A 19,386-nucleotide genomic window follows, 5' to 3' on the forward strand; every position below is an offset into this window, starting at 1 on the left:
CCTGGTGGACTTGTGGTCAAAGATAATTTTCTGTGCAAAATCTTCCACGAGGGACAGGGGAACAGCACAGTCCACCAATTTTCCACCACAATTTGGCCAGACCCATCCTTCGCAAGACTGGGGACAGATAGAAACTCAGCATGAAGTAACATTGTCTACAAGGGTCTGTGCACAGTTTGATGCAGCCATACATTAAGGTGGACTCTTTGGAAGAAGAGTCATATTGGACTCCATGTTAACTCTGTTTCTCTCTCTATATATGTGTCAGACCTGCTGAGTTTTCCAGCACTTTTTTTTTTGTAATCTCTCCCATCCTCTTTCTGTGTGGAAGTACTCAACAGATGAGATCAGAAACTTGGAGAGAGAGGGAGATTAAACTTATAGAGTTTCATAGAATTTACAGTGCAGAAGGAGGCCATTCGGCCCTTCGGGTCTGCACCGGCTCTTGGAAAGAGCACCCTAACCCTATTCAAGGTCCACATCTCCACCCTATCCCCATAACCCAGTAACCCCACCCAACACTAAGGGCAATTTTGGACACTAAGGGCAATTTAGCATGGCCAGTCCACCTAACCTGCACATCTTTGGACTGTGGGAGGAAACCGGAGCACCCGGAGGAAACCCACGCACACACGGGGAGGATGTGCAGACTCCGCACAGACAGTGACCCAGCGGGGAATTGAACCTGGGACCCTGGAGCTGTGAAGCAATTGTGCTATCCACAATGCTACCGTGCTGCCCTAACTTGTGGCTAACTACCTGCCACAGTTTTAAAAAAATGTTGACATGCATTTAGATTGTGAAAGATAGATTCAATGTAGAATTGTAAGTCACAAAAACTTGCCTTAAAATAAAAAGGATGCTTTTAGATGGCTTTGAAATTGAGTAATGTACTCTACAATGGAAGCCTCTTTAAACTGCCTTAAATTATGATTTTTCTTGCATTCTGTAAAGGTCGGTGTTTCTCTTTAGTATAATGCTTTGCACTTCCCGCACAGCTCAACTAACCAGCCAGCAATATATTGAACCTCCTTCTTCATGCAGTGTTAATTTTTTTTAGCCAAACACATTGTAGCAAATTTCATTACTGAAGTAGCAACACAATACTTAATTGTTTTGGTATCTATTCAACATATATTAATGGACTTGAACATTACTGAGAGGATCTTTGTCATATGATTTGATGTCACTTAGAACGTTTTTATGTATGGTTTTGATGGCAGGCGATGAAGAGAGGGAGAGCTGTTCCCCACATGGAGAATGAAGGGGAAGTTTCTCAAGGCTTAATTTATTTGCTCACCGCAATCTGACCTAAACAGCATTTTCAAAATCTTAATGGGTGAGATCCTCTGGCCACCCTGCAACATGTTTCCCTGCAGCGGGAGACATCCCACCATTGGCCAGCCCTGGGATCTTCTGGTCCTGCCTTTGTCCATGGGAGTTTTCCATTGAATCCATCCCATGCTGCCAGGGAACCTAAGGTGGGGGTGTGGCGTCAGTGGGATTGGATGATCCTGCTGGTGTGAACAGCTGGAAGACCTCGGCTAAAGCCATTTGCCTGTACAGAGGAAACAAAACATTTGGGTGCAAAGCTATAAATGTGTACTATGAAGAATGCTTGGGACTGGGTCTACATGTCCATTCAAACCTGATCTATATTAAATCCAGTCTCCTGATGACTAAAACTGCAAGTTGCTTTAGATCTTGATTATAATTCTAACTTCCATCCTTCCAGGGCACTATAATGATAGAATTGCTGCTGACCATACCTTTTCCTGCCCTTCAAAAGCCTCTTCTGTAGAGAAGAACATAAAAGAACAATATAAGGTTTCCTTTTGTTCATGGAATGTGGCTGTCACCTGACAAGGCCAGCATTTATTGCTTGGAGGGAAACCTGCAGGGGTTGATTTTCGATTTATTTGCCTTCTGTCCTGGTTCTCCTAGATACAGGTCACGGTTTTGAAAGATGCTATCAAGGGAGCCTTAAGTGAGTTGCCACAATCCCAAGTCTTACAACATCTGAATAAAAGCAAATTACTGCAGATTCTGGAATCTGAAACCAAAAACAAAATTCTGGAAAATCTCAGCAGGTCTGGCAGCATCTGTAGGCAGAGAAAAGAGCTAACGTTTCGAGTCCAGATGACCCTTTGTCAAAGCTGGAAGGGGAAAAGCGGGCGGACCAAACACCGGAGCAGGAACGACGCGGCGACCATCATCCCCCCCCGCATAGAGTGGAGAAGCATGCTAAAAAGGGAGCTAAACGCCATTAAGGAGGTGATTAGGATGGAGCTCCACACGATGATGAAGGAGGTGCTGTGGGAGATGACAGACAAAATGCAGTGGACCATCGAAGGCCTGGGCAGGAAGATGGAGGCGCAGGAGAAAACAATCCTAGAGTTGGAGAAGGCCGCCTCGGACCAGAGCGACAGGATGGTAGCGACACCATGCTAGTGAGGAGGGCCAACACGGGAGGGCAGGAAGAAAGGAGGGCCGTGGCACGCCTCTTGGGCCAGAGGGAGTACCTGGCACAAAGAGAGCGTGGGGATGGGCAGAAGGGAGGAGGAAGAACACTGGGGGGGGTGAGGAGTCAGGGGGAGAGCGCAGAACAAGAGGGAAGCAAAGAGAAGGTTGTGGTGGAGAAACAGAACAGAGGCAGGCATGGTGGAGCAGGGCGAGGAACCAAGATGGCGCTGCAAACAGCCACTCGGGAGGCATCAGGGCAAAGGGAGACCTTGGAGGGCAGGGGCGCACCCAAGTTGCGTACACACAGCTGGCGGCTATGTTGGGCACCGCCTGGCCAAAGGGAAACCCCGGAGCGCTGGGGCCTGACCTCCTGGGGGGAGCAACGACCGCGGCCATTTAGATAGCCCCCTAACGAAAGGAAACCTTGGAGTGCAGGGGAGCGCGTCCACCAGGTAAGTATGGGTGATCCCGCAGGACCGGGGGGGTCAGAAACCCCCACCAGGATTGTTACCTAGAATGTAAGGGGACTCAACGGCCCAGTGAAAAGATCCAGAGTCTTCGCCCACCTAAGAAGCCTAAAAGCAGACATAATCTACTTACAAGAGACGCACCTGAGGGAGAAGGACCGATTGCTGGTAAGGAAGGGCTGGGTGGGACAGACGTACCACTCATGTTACGGGACGAGGGCTAGTGGGGTAGCAATACTAATCAACAAGAGGATGAAGTTTACGGAAAGCAGGACAGTTACGGGGACGGTACGTCTTGGTCAGTTTTGTCCTGGAAGGGGCACCGGTTGTACTGGTAAATGTGTACGCTCCCAACTGAGACGACACAGAATTCATAAAGAGGACCATGGCGGAAGTCTCTGACATTGACACACTCTGACTGATTATGGGGGGGGGGGGGGGCACTTTAACAGCGTGCAGGACCTACTGACCAACCGATCAAACCCCAGAGCAGGGAAAAGACTGGCATGGATAGGGAACTGGGCTTTCATGGAGCAGATGGAAGCAGTGGACCCGTCTAGGTTCCTGCACCCGGGAGAAAAGGAATTCTCATACTTTTCACAAGTATACCAGGTGTACAACCGTACCGACGACTTTGCAGTGGGGAAATCAGTGCTTCCAGGGATCACGGGAACGGAATACTCTGCGATCGTTATCTCTGACTACGCTCCACACCACATGGATGTGAGGTTGGAGACAGGCCGTGCCCAGCTCCCCACATGGAGGCTGGACATGGACCTCCTGGCTGACAAGGCCTTCTGCCAAAAACATCGTGGGCCATAGGCGACTACGTTAGTAACAACCAAAGCGGGGAAGTCTCACCCTCCACGTTCTGGGAGGCACTGAAGGCCATGATTAGAGGAGAGATCATAGCTTACAAGGCAAGCAAAGATAGGGAAGAGAGGGTGGCCAGGCAACAACTGGTGGACACCATTCTGGAAGTCGACAGAAAATACTCCGAGGGCAACGGGGAGGGGGTAGGAACTATAGACCGATCCAGAGGGCGGCTAAATGTATATCGGGTGAAATATATAGGGTTAAACGAAAAACAAAATAAACCTCTCTGTACAATAAAGTAAATTAGCGTGGGTAAGAAAAGTGTGATGTGTGTATATATACACAATTGTTTATAAATATAGAAATGCCAATAAAAAGATTTTTAAAATTCTGGAACTCCCGAACAGCATAGTGGATGCATCAGCACGACATGAACTGCAGTGATTCAAGAAGGTGGCTCACCACCACTTTTGATAGGAATTAGGAATGACCAATAAATGCCAGTCTTGTGACACCTACGTTTCGTGAATCAATAAAAAACCTTATACTTAAAATACTAACTCTGTTCATTATGCTTTAATGCGACATCTCTAAACAGATTTGAGATGAGGGAAGTAAAGTAGTATGGAGGGATTTAGGGTAAGTATTCCAAAGTGTGGGACCTAAACAGTTGCTGAAGGTGGGTGTGGGAGAGATGCAAAGGACTGAACATCCAAAGAGAGGAGGGTGCATAGCAGGAACATGGGGTTGAATTTGGTTACAGAGGTTGGAAGGGGCAAGACCATTAAGGAATTTGCAGGTGAGTTTGATGTTTAGGAGGGTAGAAAACCAGCAAAGGTTGGCAAGAAACAAGAATGATAAAGCAGGATAAAATGCAGTTAGCAGAGTTTGGGTTATGCAGGAAAGAAACAGATGCATGAATTAATATCTCTGCATTGGTAGCGAGATGCGGATCGGAAATTGATAGTTTTGGTGGTAGCTGGATGATGTGTTTTGAAATGCCATCCAAACAGGATATTGAGCTCAGTCTGAGAAAACTGCCAGGAGAAGGGAGGACACCCAGAGTTTTTGATAGAAACTGAGCACAATGCTTTAGTCTTGGCAATGGTTGAGTTGAACAAAGTACCTTGTTCAGGACTTGATGCTAGCTAAGCAGTCAGATGGCAGATATGTGGTACACTAAGTGAATGATAACAGAGAAATAACTGAATCTCAACGCTATGCTTGTTTAAATTGACCCAGTGAAGGACAGCACGGTGGCACAGTGGTTAGCACTGCCACCTCACGGTGCCGAGGTCCAGGGTTCGATCCCGGCTCTGGGTCACTGTCTTTGTGGAGTTTGCACATTCTCCCCTTGATTGCGTGGGTTTCGCCCCCACAACCCAAAGATGTGCAGCCTGGGTGGATTGGCCATGCTAAATTGCCCCTTAATTTGGAAAAAAAGAATTGGGTACTCTAAATTTAAAAAAAAAAAAGAATCATTGACTTTGAATGTAGTAAATGGGAATAAAATAGATAAATGCTGAATACAGTGGGATATTATTTTTTTTTAAATCTTTAAAAAATAATCAGTGTGCCCTGGAATGGCTCTCAATGGCTATCCGTAGATCAGGTTTTGTATGCTGAAGTGCCCGTGCTCCATTTGCAAGGAAAACCTATTAGAAAATGTTATACATCAGAATGTGGCAACTGTGTAGCTTGTTGGGGCACATTTCTTTTACAGTGCTTGCTCTTTATTTGATAATGTGGCATTCATATATTGTATTTAGCTGGCAGTTTATTTTCTAACTTTTTATTTTACAGAATGGACATGGAGCTTCAGAAGAAACAACAGATCCTCCATTGCAGGTACTAATGTGAAGGTTGCCAGAGAGAGAAAGTGGAGCAGAAGTGCAATCACCATGTGTATTTGAAAGTTTCGATAAATATAATTAGATTTTCAGATGATTACGAATGGAATTTGATAGGGAAAAACACTTGATAATTAGGTGCACCTCTTCCCAGCCTAAGATGAACTTAGAGCTTGGATTAGTACTTGGAACTATGATGTTGTTGCCATTACAGAGACCTGGTTGAGAGAAGGACAGGATTGGCAGCTAAACGTTCCAGGATTTAGATGTTTCAGGCGGGATAGAGGGGGATGTAAAAGGGGTGGCGGTGTTGTGCTTCTGGTTAGGGAGAATATCACAGCTGTACTATGGGAGGACACCTCAGAGGGCAGCGAGGCTATATGGGTAGAGATCAGGAATAAGGGTGCAGTCACAATGTTGGGGGTTTTCTGCAGGCCTCCCAACAGCCAGCGGGAGATAGAGGAGCAGATAGGTAGACAGATTTTGGAAACGAGTGAAAACAACAGGGTTGTTGTGATGGGAGACTTCAACTTCCCCAATATTTACTGGTACTCACTTAGTTCTAGGGGCTTAGATGGGGCAGTTTCTAAGGAGCATCCAGGAGGGCTTCTTAAAACAATATGTAGATTCGTCCAACTAGGGAAGGGGCTGTACTGGACCTGGTATTGGGGAATGAGCCCAGCCAGGTGGTAGAAGTTTCAGTAGGGGAGCATTTCGGGAACAGTGACCACAATTCAATAAGTTTTAAAGTGCTGGCAGACAAGGATAAGAATGGTCCTAGGGTGAATGTGTTAAATTGGGGGAAGGCTAATTATAACAATATTAGGCGGGAACTGAAGAACCTAGATTGGGGGCGGATGTTTGAGGGTAAATCAACATCTGACATGTGGGAGGCTTTCAAATGTCAGTTGAAAGGAATTCAGGACCGGCATGTTCCTGTGCGGAAGAAGGATAAATACAGCAAATTTCGGGAACCATCGATAACGAGAGATATTGTAGGCCTCGTCAAAAAGAAAAAGGAGGCATTTGTCAGGGCTAGAAGGCTGGGAACAGACGAAGCCTGTGTGGACTATAAGGAAAGTAGGAAGGAACTTCAGCAAGGAGTCAGGAGGGCTAGAAGGGGTCACAAAAGGTTATTGGCAAATAGGGTTAAGGAAAATCCCAAGGCTTTCTATACGTACATAAAAAGCAAGAGGGTAGCCAGGGAAAGGGTTGGTCCACTGAAGGATCGTAAGAAGTCTTACAACACCAGGTTAAAGTCCAACCGGTTTGTTTCGATGTCATTAGCTTTCGGAGCGCTGCTCTTTCCTCAGGTGAGGAAGGAGCAGCACTCCGAAAGCTAGTGATATCGAAACAAACCAGTTGGACTTTAACCTGGTGTTGTAAGACTTCTTACTGTGCTCACCCCAGTCCAACGCCAGCATCTCCACATCACTGAAGGATAGGCAAGGGAATCTGTGTGGAGCCAGAGGAAATGGGCGAGGTACTAAATGAATACTTTGCATCAGTATTCACCAAAGAGAAGGAATTGGTGGATGTTGAGTCTGGAGAAGGGTGTGTAGATAGCCTGGGTCACAATGAGATCCAAAAAGATGAGGTGTTGAGCGCCTTGAAAAATATTAAGGTAGATAAGTCCCCAGGGCCTGATGGGATCTATCCCAGAATACTGAAGGAGGCTAGAGAGGAAATTGCTGAGGCCTTGACAGAAATCTTTGGATCCTCACTGTCTTCAGGTGATGTCCCGGAGGACTGGAGAATAGCCAATGTTGTTCCTTTGTTTAAGAAGGGTAGCAAGGATAATCCAGGGAACTACAGGCCGGTGAGCTTTACATCAGTGGTAGGGAAATTACTGGAGAGAATTCTTCGAGACAGGATCTACTCTCATTTGGAAGCAAATGGACGTATTAGCGAGAGGCAGCATGGTTTTGTGAATGGGAGGTCGTGTCTCACGAACTTGATGGAGTTTTTTGAAGAGGTCACAAAGATGATTGATGCAGGTAGGGCAGTGGATGTTGTCTATATGGACTTCAGTAAGGCCTTTGACAAGGTCCCTCATGGTAGACTGGTACAAAAGGTGAAGTCACACGGGATCAGGGGTGAGCTGGCAAGATGGATACAGAACTGGCTAGGTTATAGAAGGCAGAGAGTAGCAATGGAAGGGTGCTTTTCTAATTGGAGGGCTGTGACTAGTGGAGTTCCGCAGGGATCAGTGCTGGGATCTTTGCTGTTCGTAGTATATATAAATGATTTGGAGGAAAATGTAACTGGTCTGATTAGTAAGTTTGCAGACGACACAAAGGTTGGTGAAATTGCGAATAGCGATGAGGACTGTCAGAGGATACAGCAGTATTTAGATTGTTTGGAGACTTGGGCGGAGAGATGGCAGATGGAGTTTAATCCGGACAAATGTGAAGTAATGCATTTTGGAAGGTCTAATGCAGGTAGGGAATTTACAGTGAATGGTAGAAGTCAGAGAGATCTAGGTGTACAGGTCCACAGGTCACTGAAAGTGGCAACACAGGTGGAGAAGGTAGTCAAGAAGGCATACGGCATCCTTGCCTTCATTGGCCGGGGCATTGAGTATAAGAATTGGCAAGTCATGTTGCAGCTGTATAGAACCTTAGTTCGGCCACACTTGGAGTATAGTGTTCAATTCTGGTCGCCACACTACCAGAAGGATGTGGAGGCTTTAGAGAAGGTGCAGAAGAGATTTACCAGGATGTTGCCTGGTATGGAGGGCATTAGCAATGAGGAGCGGTTCAATAAACTCGGTTTGTTCTCAGTGGAACGATGGAGGTTGAGGGGGCGACCTGATAGATGTCTACAAAATTATGAGGGGCATAGACAGAGTGGATAGTCACAGGCTTTTTCCCAGGGTAGAGGGGTAAATTACTAGGGGGCACAGGTTTAAGGTGCGAGGGGCAAGGTTTAGAGGAGATGTACGAGGCAAGTTTTTTACACAGAGGGTAGTGGGTGCCTGGAACTCGCTGCCGGAGGAGGTGGTGGAAGCAGGGACGATAGTGACATTTAAGGGGCATCTTGATAAATACATGAATAGGATATGAATAGAGGGATACGGACCCTGGAAGTGTAGAAGATTTTAGTTTAGACGGTCAGCATGGTCGGCACAGGCTTGGAGTGGCGAAGGGCCTGTTCCTGTGCTGTACTTTTCTTTGTTCTTTGTCAAATCATTAAATTGATAATTGCTATTTGCCGATTTAATAGAATGAGTGTCCTTCAAAGTGTTGTATGCTTGTTAAATCATCTTAATCCTGTAAAAAGGAACGTGAAGGAAATGCATTTTATTAAGGTCAATATTGATTGTCAGGGCAATGTCTTTGTACTTTGGAAAGTACAAAGTTTATATAAGTATCTTAATGCCTGCATGGGATTTGCTAAAATTGTGAACCATTTCCTTCAACAGTGTGGGTTTCTGGTTCTGATATTCTATATACAGAGAGAAGCTTTTTATACTCTCTCTCTCTCTCTTGTCTCTTCTCTCTCTCTTTCTCACCCCACCCTCCCCCTCTGAAATCCATCCATTGACTTCCTGCTTTCATCCGTTTACGCAGGCTGAGATGGAAGTCTGACATTCAAATTTTAAAATGTCGGATATGGTGAAACAGTTTAGTCGTAACTGAAAACTTTGGTACACATTTGGAAACTGTTATAAACCATTATGCAGGCTAGGTGGATTGGCCACGCTAAATTGCCCCATAATTTGGAAAAAAAAGAATTGGATACTCTAAATTTTTTTTAAAAAAAGAACCATTGACTTTGAATGTAGTAAATGGGAATAAAATAGATATTTTAGGGCTGCACATTGGCGCAGTGGTTAGCACTGCTGCCTCACGGCGCCGAGGACCCAGGTTCACTCCTGGCCCCCGGTCACTGTCCGTGTGGAGTTTTCACATTCTCCCCGTGCCTACATGGGTCTCACCCCCACAGCCCAAAGATGTGCAGGGCAGGCCACGCTAAATTGCCCCCTAAATTGGGAAAAAATTAATTGGGTACTTAAAATTTCTAAAAAACAAGAACAAATATTTTGGCGCAGCTATATTTCTTTATTGAAGCACTTGTTTTGGAAGTGTTGTTGAGGTACTTGTTAAAATTAAATCACAGTAATTGATGCTGCAATGAATATGTCTGCTGTTATTGGTGACAAATAAATAAAGTGAAGCAGAAACAGTTGTTGAAGCTAATTATGCTTGACCACAGTCCAAATTTTCCTGAGGCAGTAATGCCTTTTACATCAAAGGTATCTAAATATTGATTTAAACAATTGCCTTGATGTGTTAGTTCCAAGAGAATCTTTGTGAATATTAATATTTTGCTTTATACATATGAGTTTAGTTCTGATTTTTGTTTTCTCTCAATTGATCACTTACTGTTTGTTACTTATTGTTGCTCTTTTTAATACCTCATTATCTGAGCAGTGTTCCCTTCTGCCCCACCCTGCCTCACTTTCCTCCTTTCACTTCACCTGAAGATGCAGATTTATGCTGGAGTAGAATTTCTCGGGCACCAGTAGCTTTCTGGTACCTATTCCAAATACGCATTATCCATAAATGAGCCTGAACAGTGTTGACAGGCTATTCAATTATGGATGTTATCATACTGAATTTCATTGCCAACAGACATTCCTCATGCAGAGAAATGAATGTGTATTATATATACACAAACAATTTTCAGCAAGATGGTAATTGTCTTTTGGATCCAAATGTCCTATTTATTTCCTTGCTTCTTATATCCTCCCCTCCCTTATAGGTCATTCCAATCCGTATGGCTCCATCGGCGATGGGCTAAATGAGCAAAACAGAGACCGTACCTGTCTTATGCACTATTCAATGGAGTTGTATCAGTTCTTTGACTTTCAAAGGCATGTGTGAGGTTGGGACAAATGGAAATATTATGAAACATCTGCCTGTTAAAAGATATGTGTGGACTTGCGCTGACCTGCAGCATAGCAAATACTTTGGTTTAATTTTCTCATGCCTCGAGTAGAGGTTAAGATGGAAAGAATAATTTCATTGTCAATAGTCTCTTTGTGCAGTGATAGAATATTTAATATCCAGGCCTGTGTGTGAGTGACATACATGCTGATTTGTTCGCTGTTTAAACGCAATATGTAAGAAATTCTGGGTGTAATTAACTTGAACATTTAAAAAAAAGATTAGTTATGATCTAATGTTGATTATATTTGTAATACCGACAACTGTGTGCTTTAATACTGCCAAGGGTGCCCATTATTCCTAATGGAACAGCATTATTATTGAAGGATGTTTCTAGGCAATTTAAACTGGATATTTTGGTATCAGCAGATGATTCTATTGATCTGTTAGGTTGCTGTCTTTTAAAATATTATTTAGCATTGTTGCAGTGCTTTTGTTTTTAAACAAAATGGTGTCAGCAAGGAATCTTAGTGTGATTTTCAAATATTATTGCACAAAAGGTTTACCCAGCAATCCAGATCAATATCTGCAACATATTCTTTTGGGTACCTCTTTTTAATGCCATGTCCAAAATTATTTAACAAGATAATCAATGGATCAGTAATCTGTTGTTCAACAAATTTGCTCTCTCAAGACTGTATATTGGTGTCAAAAGTCTTCTTATTCAAACCCATTTGGTTAAATTTTGGGATGGAGCATTGATGTGGTGTTGGAGCTGTAGAGGTTTGCTGCATTAGGTGCTGAGTATGTTTGGTGTGTAATTGGTGGCGGTAATATCATCATCGAATACCATGGTGGGAGAGAATTTGGTAGAAGATTAGTCTATCGGCAAAATGAATTATGTGACTCAGATGACCTTAATAGATGTTTGGGAACTGCCGTCCCAATAACTTCTGAAGTTATTGTAGAACCATAGAATAGAACCAGGTCGGCACAGTGGTTAGCACTGCTGCCTCACAACATCAGGGACCTGGGTTCAATTCCAACCTTGGGTAACTGTCTGTGTGGAGTTTGCACTTTCCCCCCATGTCTGCATGGGTTTCCTATGTGCTCCGGTTCCCCCCCCACAGTCCAAAGATACGCTGGTTAGGTGGATTGGCTCTGAAAAATCACCCTTTAGTATCCAGGGATGTGCAAGTTAAGTGGGATTAAGGGGGAGTGGGCCAAGGTAGAGTGCTTTCAGAGTGTTGGTGTAGACTCGATGGGTCGAATGGCCTTTTGCATTGTCGGGATTCTATGATTCTAATTCCTACAGTGCAGAAGTAACCCATTCGGACATCGAATCTGCACCAACCTTCTAAAAAGCATAGTACTTAGGTAATCCTCCGCACAATACCTGTAACCCCACCTAACCTACACATGCTTGGACACTAAGGGGCAATTTAGCATAGCTAGATTATCCCAAATTTGGTCCAAGATTTAAGGGGTTCTTAAAGGAGGAAAGCAAGGAAGAGCAATGGAGATATGTAGGGATTCAGGCAATTGAAGGCACAGCCACCAATGGTGGAACAATTTCAATTGGGAATGCACAAAAGGCAAAAATTAGAGGAGTGCAGATTTCTCGAGTTGTGAGGCTGGAGGAGATTACAGAGATGGTGGATGAGAATTTTAAGATCAAGACATTGCTTGATTGTGTGCAAATGTATGTCAGCAGGAATGTGGACATAGTGTGAGTTAAGGGTTCTGGGTAATCTCAAGTTTCGAATGTGTAGACATTCTAGATACAAATGTGGGGCACCAGCCTTGGGGTAGTCAAGACATGAATGAGAATAATAAATAAAAATAAAGTTCTTATATTTTTCATGCCTTGGTGTTGCAGAACATGGCCATATTTTCAGCTTTAAGAACATGAGGTATATTTCATTCACCTATCTCCAAACTAATCTTCAAGTTACTGCCAAAATCACTAATGCTGAAATTGAATTCCATAGCCTGATCTCTTTGTAAAGAAATTCCATCTGCTCTCTGATCTAAATCTCTTGCATTTAATCTTGTATATATGTTTTTTCATTTTGCAACACTCAGCTACTGGACACATTGCTTCTATCTGTTCTGTTCAATTCTTCCATAGTGTGGAGATTATGATTTGGTAGATGCAGAGGAAAAAACAAAACACAAGTCTTGCTTTTATTCAGAAACTTATCTTTTGGAAATGTTTCAAAATAGTAAAAAAAACTAATTGTTTTTAAATGCAGTGCTTAATTTTATGTAGATTAATGTGGCAGCCATTTTCATGTAGCAATATTCCACAAATAACAGTGAGCTGAATTTACTTTTGTTGATAATGGAGAATAATTCTGTTGAGGATATTAAGGAATACAGGAATAGGGCTAGTGAGGATTTTCCCGGGCACCTTTTCCTCCCCTGACCTGATGCAAGCATTTCTTTTATGTTGTTTTTGTTCTTATTTCATGTTTTCTTCTTCACTTTTTCTTCTTGAACCTCAAGTTGGGGAGGTTCTTCACCATTTATAGCTTGTGAAGACCCTCATTGGGAAGCTTGTATTTTTTAACCATGGAATCCCGACAGTGCAGAAGGAGGCCATTCGGCCCATTGGGTCTTTATTGACCCTCTGAAAGAGCACCCTATCTAGGCCCACACCCTCACTCTATCCCCACCTAACCTGCCCAACCTGGGACACTAAGGGGCAATTCTATCATGGCCAATCCACCTAACCTGCATATCTTTGGACTGTGGAAGGAAACTGGACCACCCGGACGAAACCCACGCAGACATAAGGAGAATGTGCGAACTCCGCACAGACAGTCACCCAAAGCCAGAAATGAATCGGGGTCACTGGCGTTGTAGGGTAGCCGTGCTAACCACTGTGTCACCCTTATTTTATTAAATACGTTACTCCTTTTTTTAGGAGGTGTAAATCCTAGTTGTAAAGGAAACTGATTTTAAACTAACTTTTACCTCCACTTGCCACTTCTAGTGCTCTTTTAGGCAACATCACATCAGAAAAACTTTGCTGCAGGTTTGTTTCTACTTGTTCATATACGTCCATGTAGCAACAGCATTGTTGGCTTTTACTCTGAAATCTTTATCCCCAGTGTAGTACTTGTCTTTTACCTGTACATGAGGCCCGTCTGGGTTTTGAGTGTCGCCCATGAGGTATTTTATTGACCGTTGCCACATTCTGTAGATTTCCATCGATGTAGTTTTTTCCCTCCCGGTATGACTGAAGTGATACATACGTAAAGCAAGGGCAAGTGAAGTGAGGTGCATGCTGATCGCACACAACACTGACTGCGCTCCCTCTCCATCCAAAGTGTAAATATTTATTTTGTTTTCACCATTTGAAGTTGATAGTTCTATTAGTATATTCATGATTAAGCATTTTTTAAATAACTTGCTATGACATTTTTGACATGTATTAAATGTATTTAATCGTATTTAATTTTATTCATGGAGATCATGGTTAGTGAGCAAGCCTGATTTCAATCTTGCAGCCCACTGAGATGAAGGACACGCTAGCCTAGGATGCCTGTCACTGCCATAAAGACTTTTGAATTTCTCATATTTTGGAAACTTTGAAAAGTCTACAGCTTCATGCAGGTGTCCCTTGTCGATCTGTTATAACTTGTTATGTTTAAAAACATTCCATAGTGATGTACTAATGGTACAGCCTTAGAAATTGTTGGCATACTCTATTTTAAAATAGTGTCCAGATTGTTGCGTAAACCATGCTATGTTTTTGCTCGGAGGTGGCAGTCGTTCATCGACTTATTCGAGAAAAATTAAACTGTCAGCAGGGGAGGCGAGAGGGTGGAAAGGGGAGGCATAGAGACGAGTGAGGGCAGGAGAACCAACGGAGGGGGGGCTGGGGAAGGTGGCACTGTTTAAGCCCTGTTGGCTGGGGTCTGTGCTCGGGGGGTTTGTTGGTTATATTGCTGTGTTTTTGTTCTTGCTGAAATTTGATATTTAAAATTGTTAAAATTTGAATGCCTCAATAATATATTTTCTAAAAAAACACCATACAATGTTCAACAAAACATTAAAATTAGACTTTCTCATCTCCTTCCTGACACATAAAATGCTCAAATTTGGATTAGAAAATTAATATTTGATCCAAACTGTACTAGTATTGCAAGAATAAGGAAGAATTTCACTGGAATTTTTGGACAGTTTTTGATGCAGTTGCTGTGCATTTGAAGTATCCTTATATATATAAACCTTAATGACTCAAAGTACGTATGATTGGTCTTTGCTGCACCACTACAGTTATAAATAGTTTTTCTTGCTATTCTTTTACGGGATGTGGGCCTCGCTGGCTAGCCCAGCATTTACTGCAGCATGTTGTTGATAGAATGTGCAAGTATTGTATTCTGTGTTAATGCATTGGTGGTTATTGTTGTGTTTCGTCTCTTTAAGTCTCAATGTTGGAATTAATGGCTTCACATGGAACTTAAGGATGTTGATGCTGTAATCTGTTTTGGGAGAGTGGTCAAAATACATTGAAATTACTTCAATATACAGCTGCACAATCAATAATGTGGAATTAAAAAGAAAAAAACTTAACCTTTGGTGCTAATTATTAAGACATTTAGTTTATCTAAAAATTTAAATTAATTTGTGCTGGAATACAATGAACAAAACCTTTGGAATTCTGCACATTTTCCAAATTTACAGGAAATTACATGCACGAGTTTGGCTTGAATCCTGTATGAAAATCAAGTCTAATCACTTAATACAAGTCATTGCAGTCCATGCATTAATGGAAAAAATGCTTTGTCGGCTCTTTACAATAGCTAGTAAAAATATCTGATATATTGGACCAGAATTTACTGTCAAAATAATGGTATTGTTAAAAGGCTTCATTGCTACTTATATGCAAATTACAAAGCAACTTCCAGCAAGGGCAGATGCGTGATAAAACACAGAAATCTAGAAGTTGCTCTATGAGTTGCATCATTCTGTCATTTAGCTTTCCAAAAATTGCATCTTGTTTGATTCAGTGTTCAAATTAATTCAAGTTTGTTAATTCTGTTTCCAGTTAAATTTTTGTTAGGAAAGCAAATGTAGTTTTAAGGGATTCATATCGGTATGGGTAAACATTAGAAATAAGGTATAGTTTCAGGTAGGTTAAATTGAATGTTTCTGTGCTTGGAAAGACCTATAGCTGGTTTGGGGGTCAGTTAGCTCAGTTGGCTGGACGGCTGGTTCGTGACGTGGAGTAATGCCAAATGCGTGGATTCAGTTCCTGTACCGGCTTGAGGTTATTCATGAAGACCCCGCATTCTCAACTTTTCCTGAGGTGTGGTTACCCTCCGGTTCAATTAACAGCAGTCAACTCTCAAAGGGAAGAGCAGCCTATGGTTCTCTGGGATTGTGGCGCCATTTACATTTATAGCTAGGTTCTAACAGGACTAGACAGGGTAAATTCAGAAAGAATGTTCCCGATGGTGGGGTGTCCAGAACTAGGGGTCATAGTTTGAGGATAAGGGGTAAACCTTTTTAGGACTGGGGTAAGGAGACATTTTTTCACCAAGAGAGTGATGAATCTGTAGAATTCACTACCATAAAAAGTAGTTGAGGCCAAAACATTGTGTAATTTCAAGAAGGAATTAGATCTTGGGGCTAAAGGGATCAAGGGATATGGGGGGGGGGGGGGGGGGCGGGGGGAGGCAGGATCTGGGAATTGAACTTAATCAGCCAGGATCATCATGAATGGCAGAGCAGGCTCAAAGGGCTGAATGGCCCATACGGCTTCTATTTTCTATGTATATTTCTATGGATGTTTCAATTCCAGCTGTGATTCTATTGGGCTTAGAGAGGGTTACGAGGGCTACGGTGTGAAGAATAAATAGAAGTAAGGCATTGCTTAGCAACAAGAGGCCACTTCCCAGAGAGAGAAAGCTTTCTTTTGTTCTTAGTTTTTTTTAACTGAAAGCCAGAACAGTTGCAGATAGAAAGCCAAGGAAGAAACGACTCTGCTCGAAGCAGGAGAAGTAGTACAATGGAATAATATGCAAGAAAGCAAGCTATAGAGAAACTAAAGGACGGTTGGTTCTAGAAACCTGGAAATAGAACAGGATACTGTTCATGGGCATCACGGACAAAGCTGAGAAGAAATTGGCTGGTGAGAAGATAGATTTCTAAAGTAATCTAAAAGTAATCCTAAAATTTGTAATGTATTTCTACAGTTTTTAAAACCAATTTTAAAGTAATTGGGAGACAGTGTTGGCTGGATATCAGAGTTTGTGTACCAGTGGAAGTCACTCGAGACAAAGGAATCCTGAAAGGGTTTGGGGTAAAGTCCATGACTGGATTTGCTGGTAAAAGTGGAGCAGAAACCCTGTTCACTTTTTGTTTTAAATAGGCCTAAAGATAACTGGGGCAGCCAGGGTATTTTGGTATCTGAAGAATTGGCATAGAAATACAGGAAAAGCCATATTTCATGAGATTGTTCATGCTCTTTTGTGCTGTAAAAGCCAAAAGTTAAAGTAAGTTTTCTTTGCTCAGCGTTATTTCATTACTACTTGTGCTTATTCATATAGCAAAAAAAGCTTTGCATAATATATTCATTGAATTATGAGCTCCTTTGAGATAATATATAAAATGCGTCCTCATTTCCTGTAATCAAAATATAGATTGATTCCTGCTGTTGCATTTTGATCAGTTTTGAACTTTCTGGCAACAAAGTTTTTCGCTTGTCTGAAGAATGTTTGTGAATTTGTCATTACTGCATGGACGGTGACTCATCAATATAAACAGTGAACACTTAGTGATATGGGGCGAAATTCTCCCCCAACGGCGGGATGTCCGCCGACTGGCGCCAAAGCCGGCGCCAATCAGACGGGCATCGCGCCGGCCCAAAGGTGCGGAAGGCTCCGCATCTTTGGCTGCCTAGCCCCAACATTGAGGGGCTAGGCCGACGCCGGAGGGATTTCCGCCCCGCCAGCTGGCGGAAATGGCGTTTGTTTCCCCGCCAGCTGGCGCGGAAATGCGGCGCATGCGCGGGAGCGTCAGCGGCCGCTGTCAGTTTCCCGCGCATGCGCGGGAGCGTCAGCGGCCGCTGTCAGTTTCCTGCGCATGCGCAGTAGGGAGAGTCTCTTCCGCCTCCGCCATGGTGGAGGCCGTAGCGGAGGCGGAAGGGAAAGAGTGCCCCCACGGCACAGGCCCGCCCGCGGATCGGTGGGCCCCGATCGCGGGCCAGGCCACCGTGGGGGCACCCCCCGGGGTCAGATCGTCCCGCGCCCCCCCCCCCCAGGACCCCGGAGCCCGCCCACGCCGCCTGGTCCCGCCGGTAAATACCAGGTTTGATTTACGTCGGCGGGACTTCGGCCCATCCGGGCCGGAGAATCCAGCGGGGGTCCCGCCAACCGGCGCGGCCGGATTCTCGCCCCCGCCCAATCTCCGGGAGCGGAGACTTCGGCGGGGGCGGGATTCACGGCGGCCAACGGCCATTCTCCGACCCGGCGGGGGGTCGGAGAATGACGCCCATGATGTTAGCTTGCTCTTTTCCTTCCTTTTGTACTACTTGGGAAGCCTTTTCCTATTGAAAGAATGATACTAGTTGGTTATTGTTATATTACTACTCCTGGTAGTCATGTTATATTGCTTTGTGCAATATATGTTACTCATTTGCTTCTTGTCAGGATGATCTTTAACTCTATGTTGATTAACATTTGTAGTCTTCCAATGAGAGCAAATACTTTATTGAGCAACGTTAACAAATAAACTGTGAGTTCATTCTTTCTCCAACACTTATACTAGATGTTAAATGAACAAGATTGAATAAGAATTAACTATGATTAACTACCCCTGCACTGAGCTATCTCTCCCTACCTCTGGTCACTAGTCACTGTCCTTAGGAAGAGGCGGATCTTGGCTTGAGTCTGTCTTTTTATACCCATCTCTAGTGATTACCTAGCTGTTATGTCTGTACATTAACCCCTTGTGTACATACAGATATGCAGATCACTACAGTTTCTTTTAATAAATATTTTTATTCTTCATTTTCACATTTTCTTCAGAATTTACTTGAGCGAACTTGATTTTCTCCAGTCTTTAAAATTCATACAAATACCCAAACCGCCGACCGTGCTGCTGAGCTCCGACTCAGTTGGATTTGCTGGCAGGTAATCAGAGTGGCTAAATCCATGACGTCGTTCCCTTCCCCCTCCAGCAGCTCCGGCAAATCCGAAACCCCAAAAGTCGCCACCAAAGTGCACACCAACATCCTCATTGCCACTACCTCTGACAAGGTCTCAAAAACAACTGCCCAGAAACCCCCCCAACTTTGTACACCCCCAGTACATCTGAGCATGATTTCGCCGGCCACCTCCCACATCTCTCACATACATCCTCCACCTCCGAGGAAAAATCCACTCATGCAAGCCCAAGTCATATGAGTCCTATGCACCACCTTGAACTACATAAGGCTCATCTTTGCACAGGATGAGGTTGTATTTATCCAGTGCATTATTTCACTCCAGGTCCCCCACCATGCTCAATCCCCAGTTCCTCGTCCCATTTCTTCTTTATCCCCTCCACTGGCACCTTCTCCCTCTCCACAAACTACCTGTAAATATCCCCAATCCGCCTCTCCCCCAGCTCCCCCAAGAGTTAACAACTTGTCTAACAGTGTGTGCTTTGGAAGCTGAAGGAACGAGAGCCGCTCCTTCTGTGCAAAATCCTGCACCTGAAAATATCTAAATTCACTCCTCCTTGGCAATTCAAACTTCTGCAATTCCTCGAGCCCTGCAAACCTCCCTGCTATAAACGGATCTCTAACCAGTTCTATCCCTTCCCTGTACCAACTTCCATACATCGCTTCCATCCCTCCTGATATAAGGGACTGGTTTAGCACACTAGGCTAAATCGCTGGCT

General features: G+C 43.7%; 1 protein-coding gene across 2 annotated transcripts in view; it reads left to right on the plus strand.

Annotated features, from left to right (window-relative positions):
* The window catches only part of rps6ka1 (ribosomal protein S6 kinase a, polypeptide 1), a 491,911-nt gene that overhangs the window by 22,790 nt on the left and 449,735 nt on the right, over positions 1-19,386 (plus strand). For both annotated transcript variants that reach the window (XM_072501006.1, XM_072501007.1), the window contains exon 2: positions 5,550-5,594. In XM_072501006.1, coding sequence (XP_072357107.1) covers positions 5,550-5,594 — 45 coding nt within the window. The remainder of the gene's footprint in view (positions 1-5,549; positions 5,595-19,386) is intronic.

The sequence above is a fragment of the Scyliorhinus torazame genome, chromosome 1 (assembly GCF_047496885.1).
Source record: "Scyliorhinus torazame isolate Kashiwa2021f chromosome 1, sScyTor2.1, whole genome shotgun sequence".
NCBI classification, from domain to species: domain Eukaryota; kingdom Metazoa; phylum Chordata; class Chondrichthyes; order Carcharhiniformes; family Scyliorhinidae; genus Scyliorhinus; species Scyliorhinus torazame.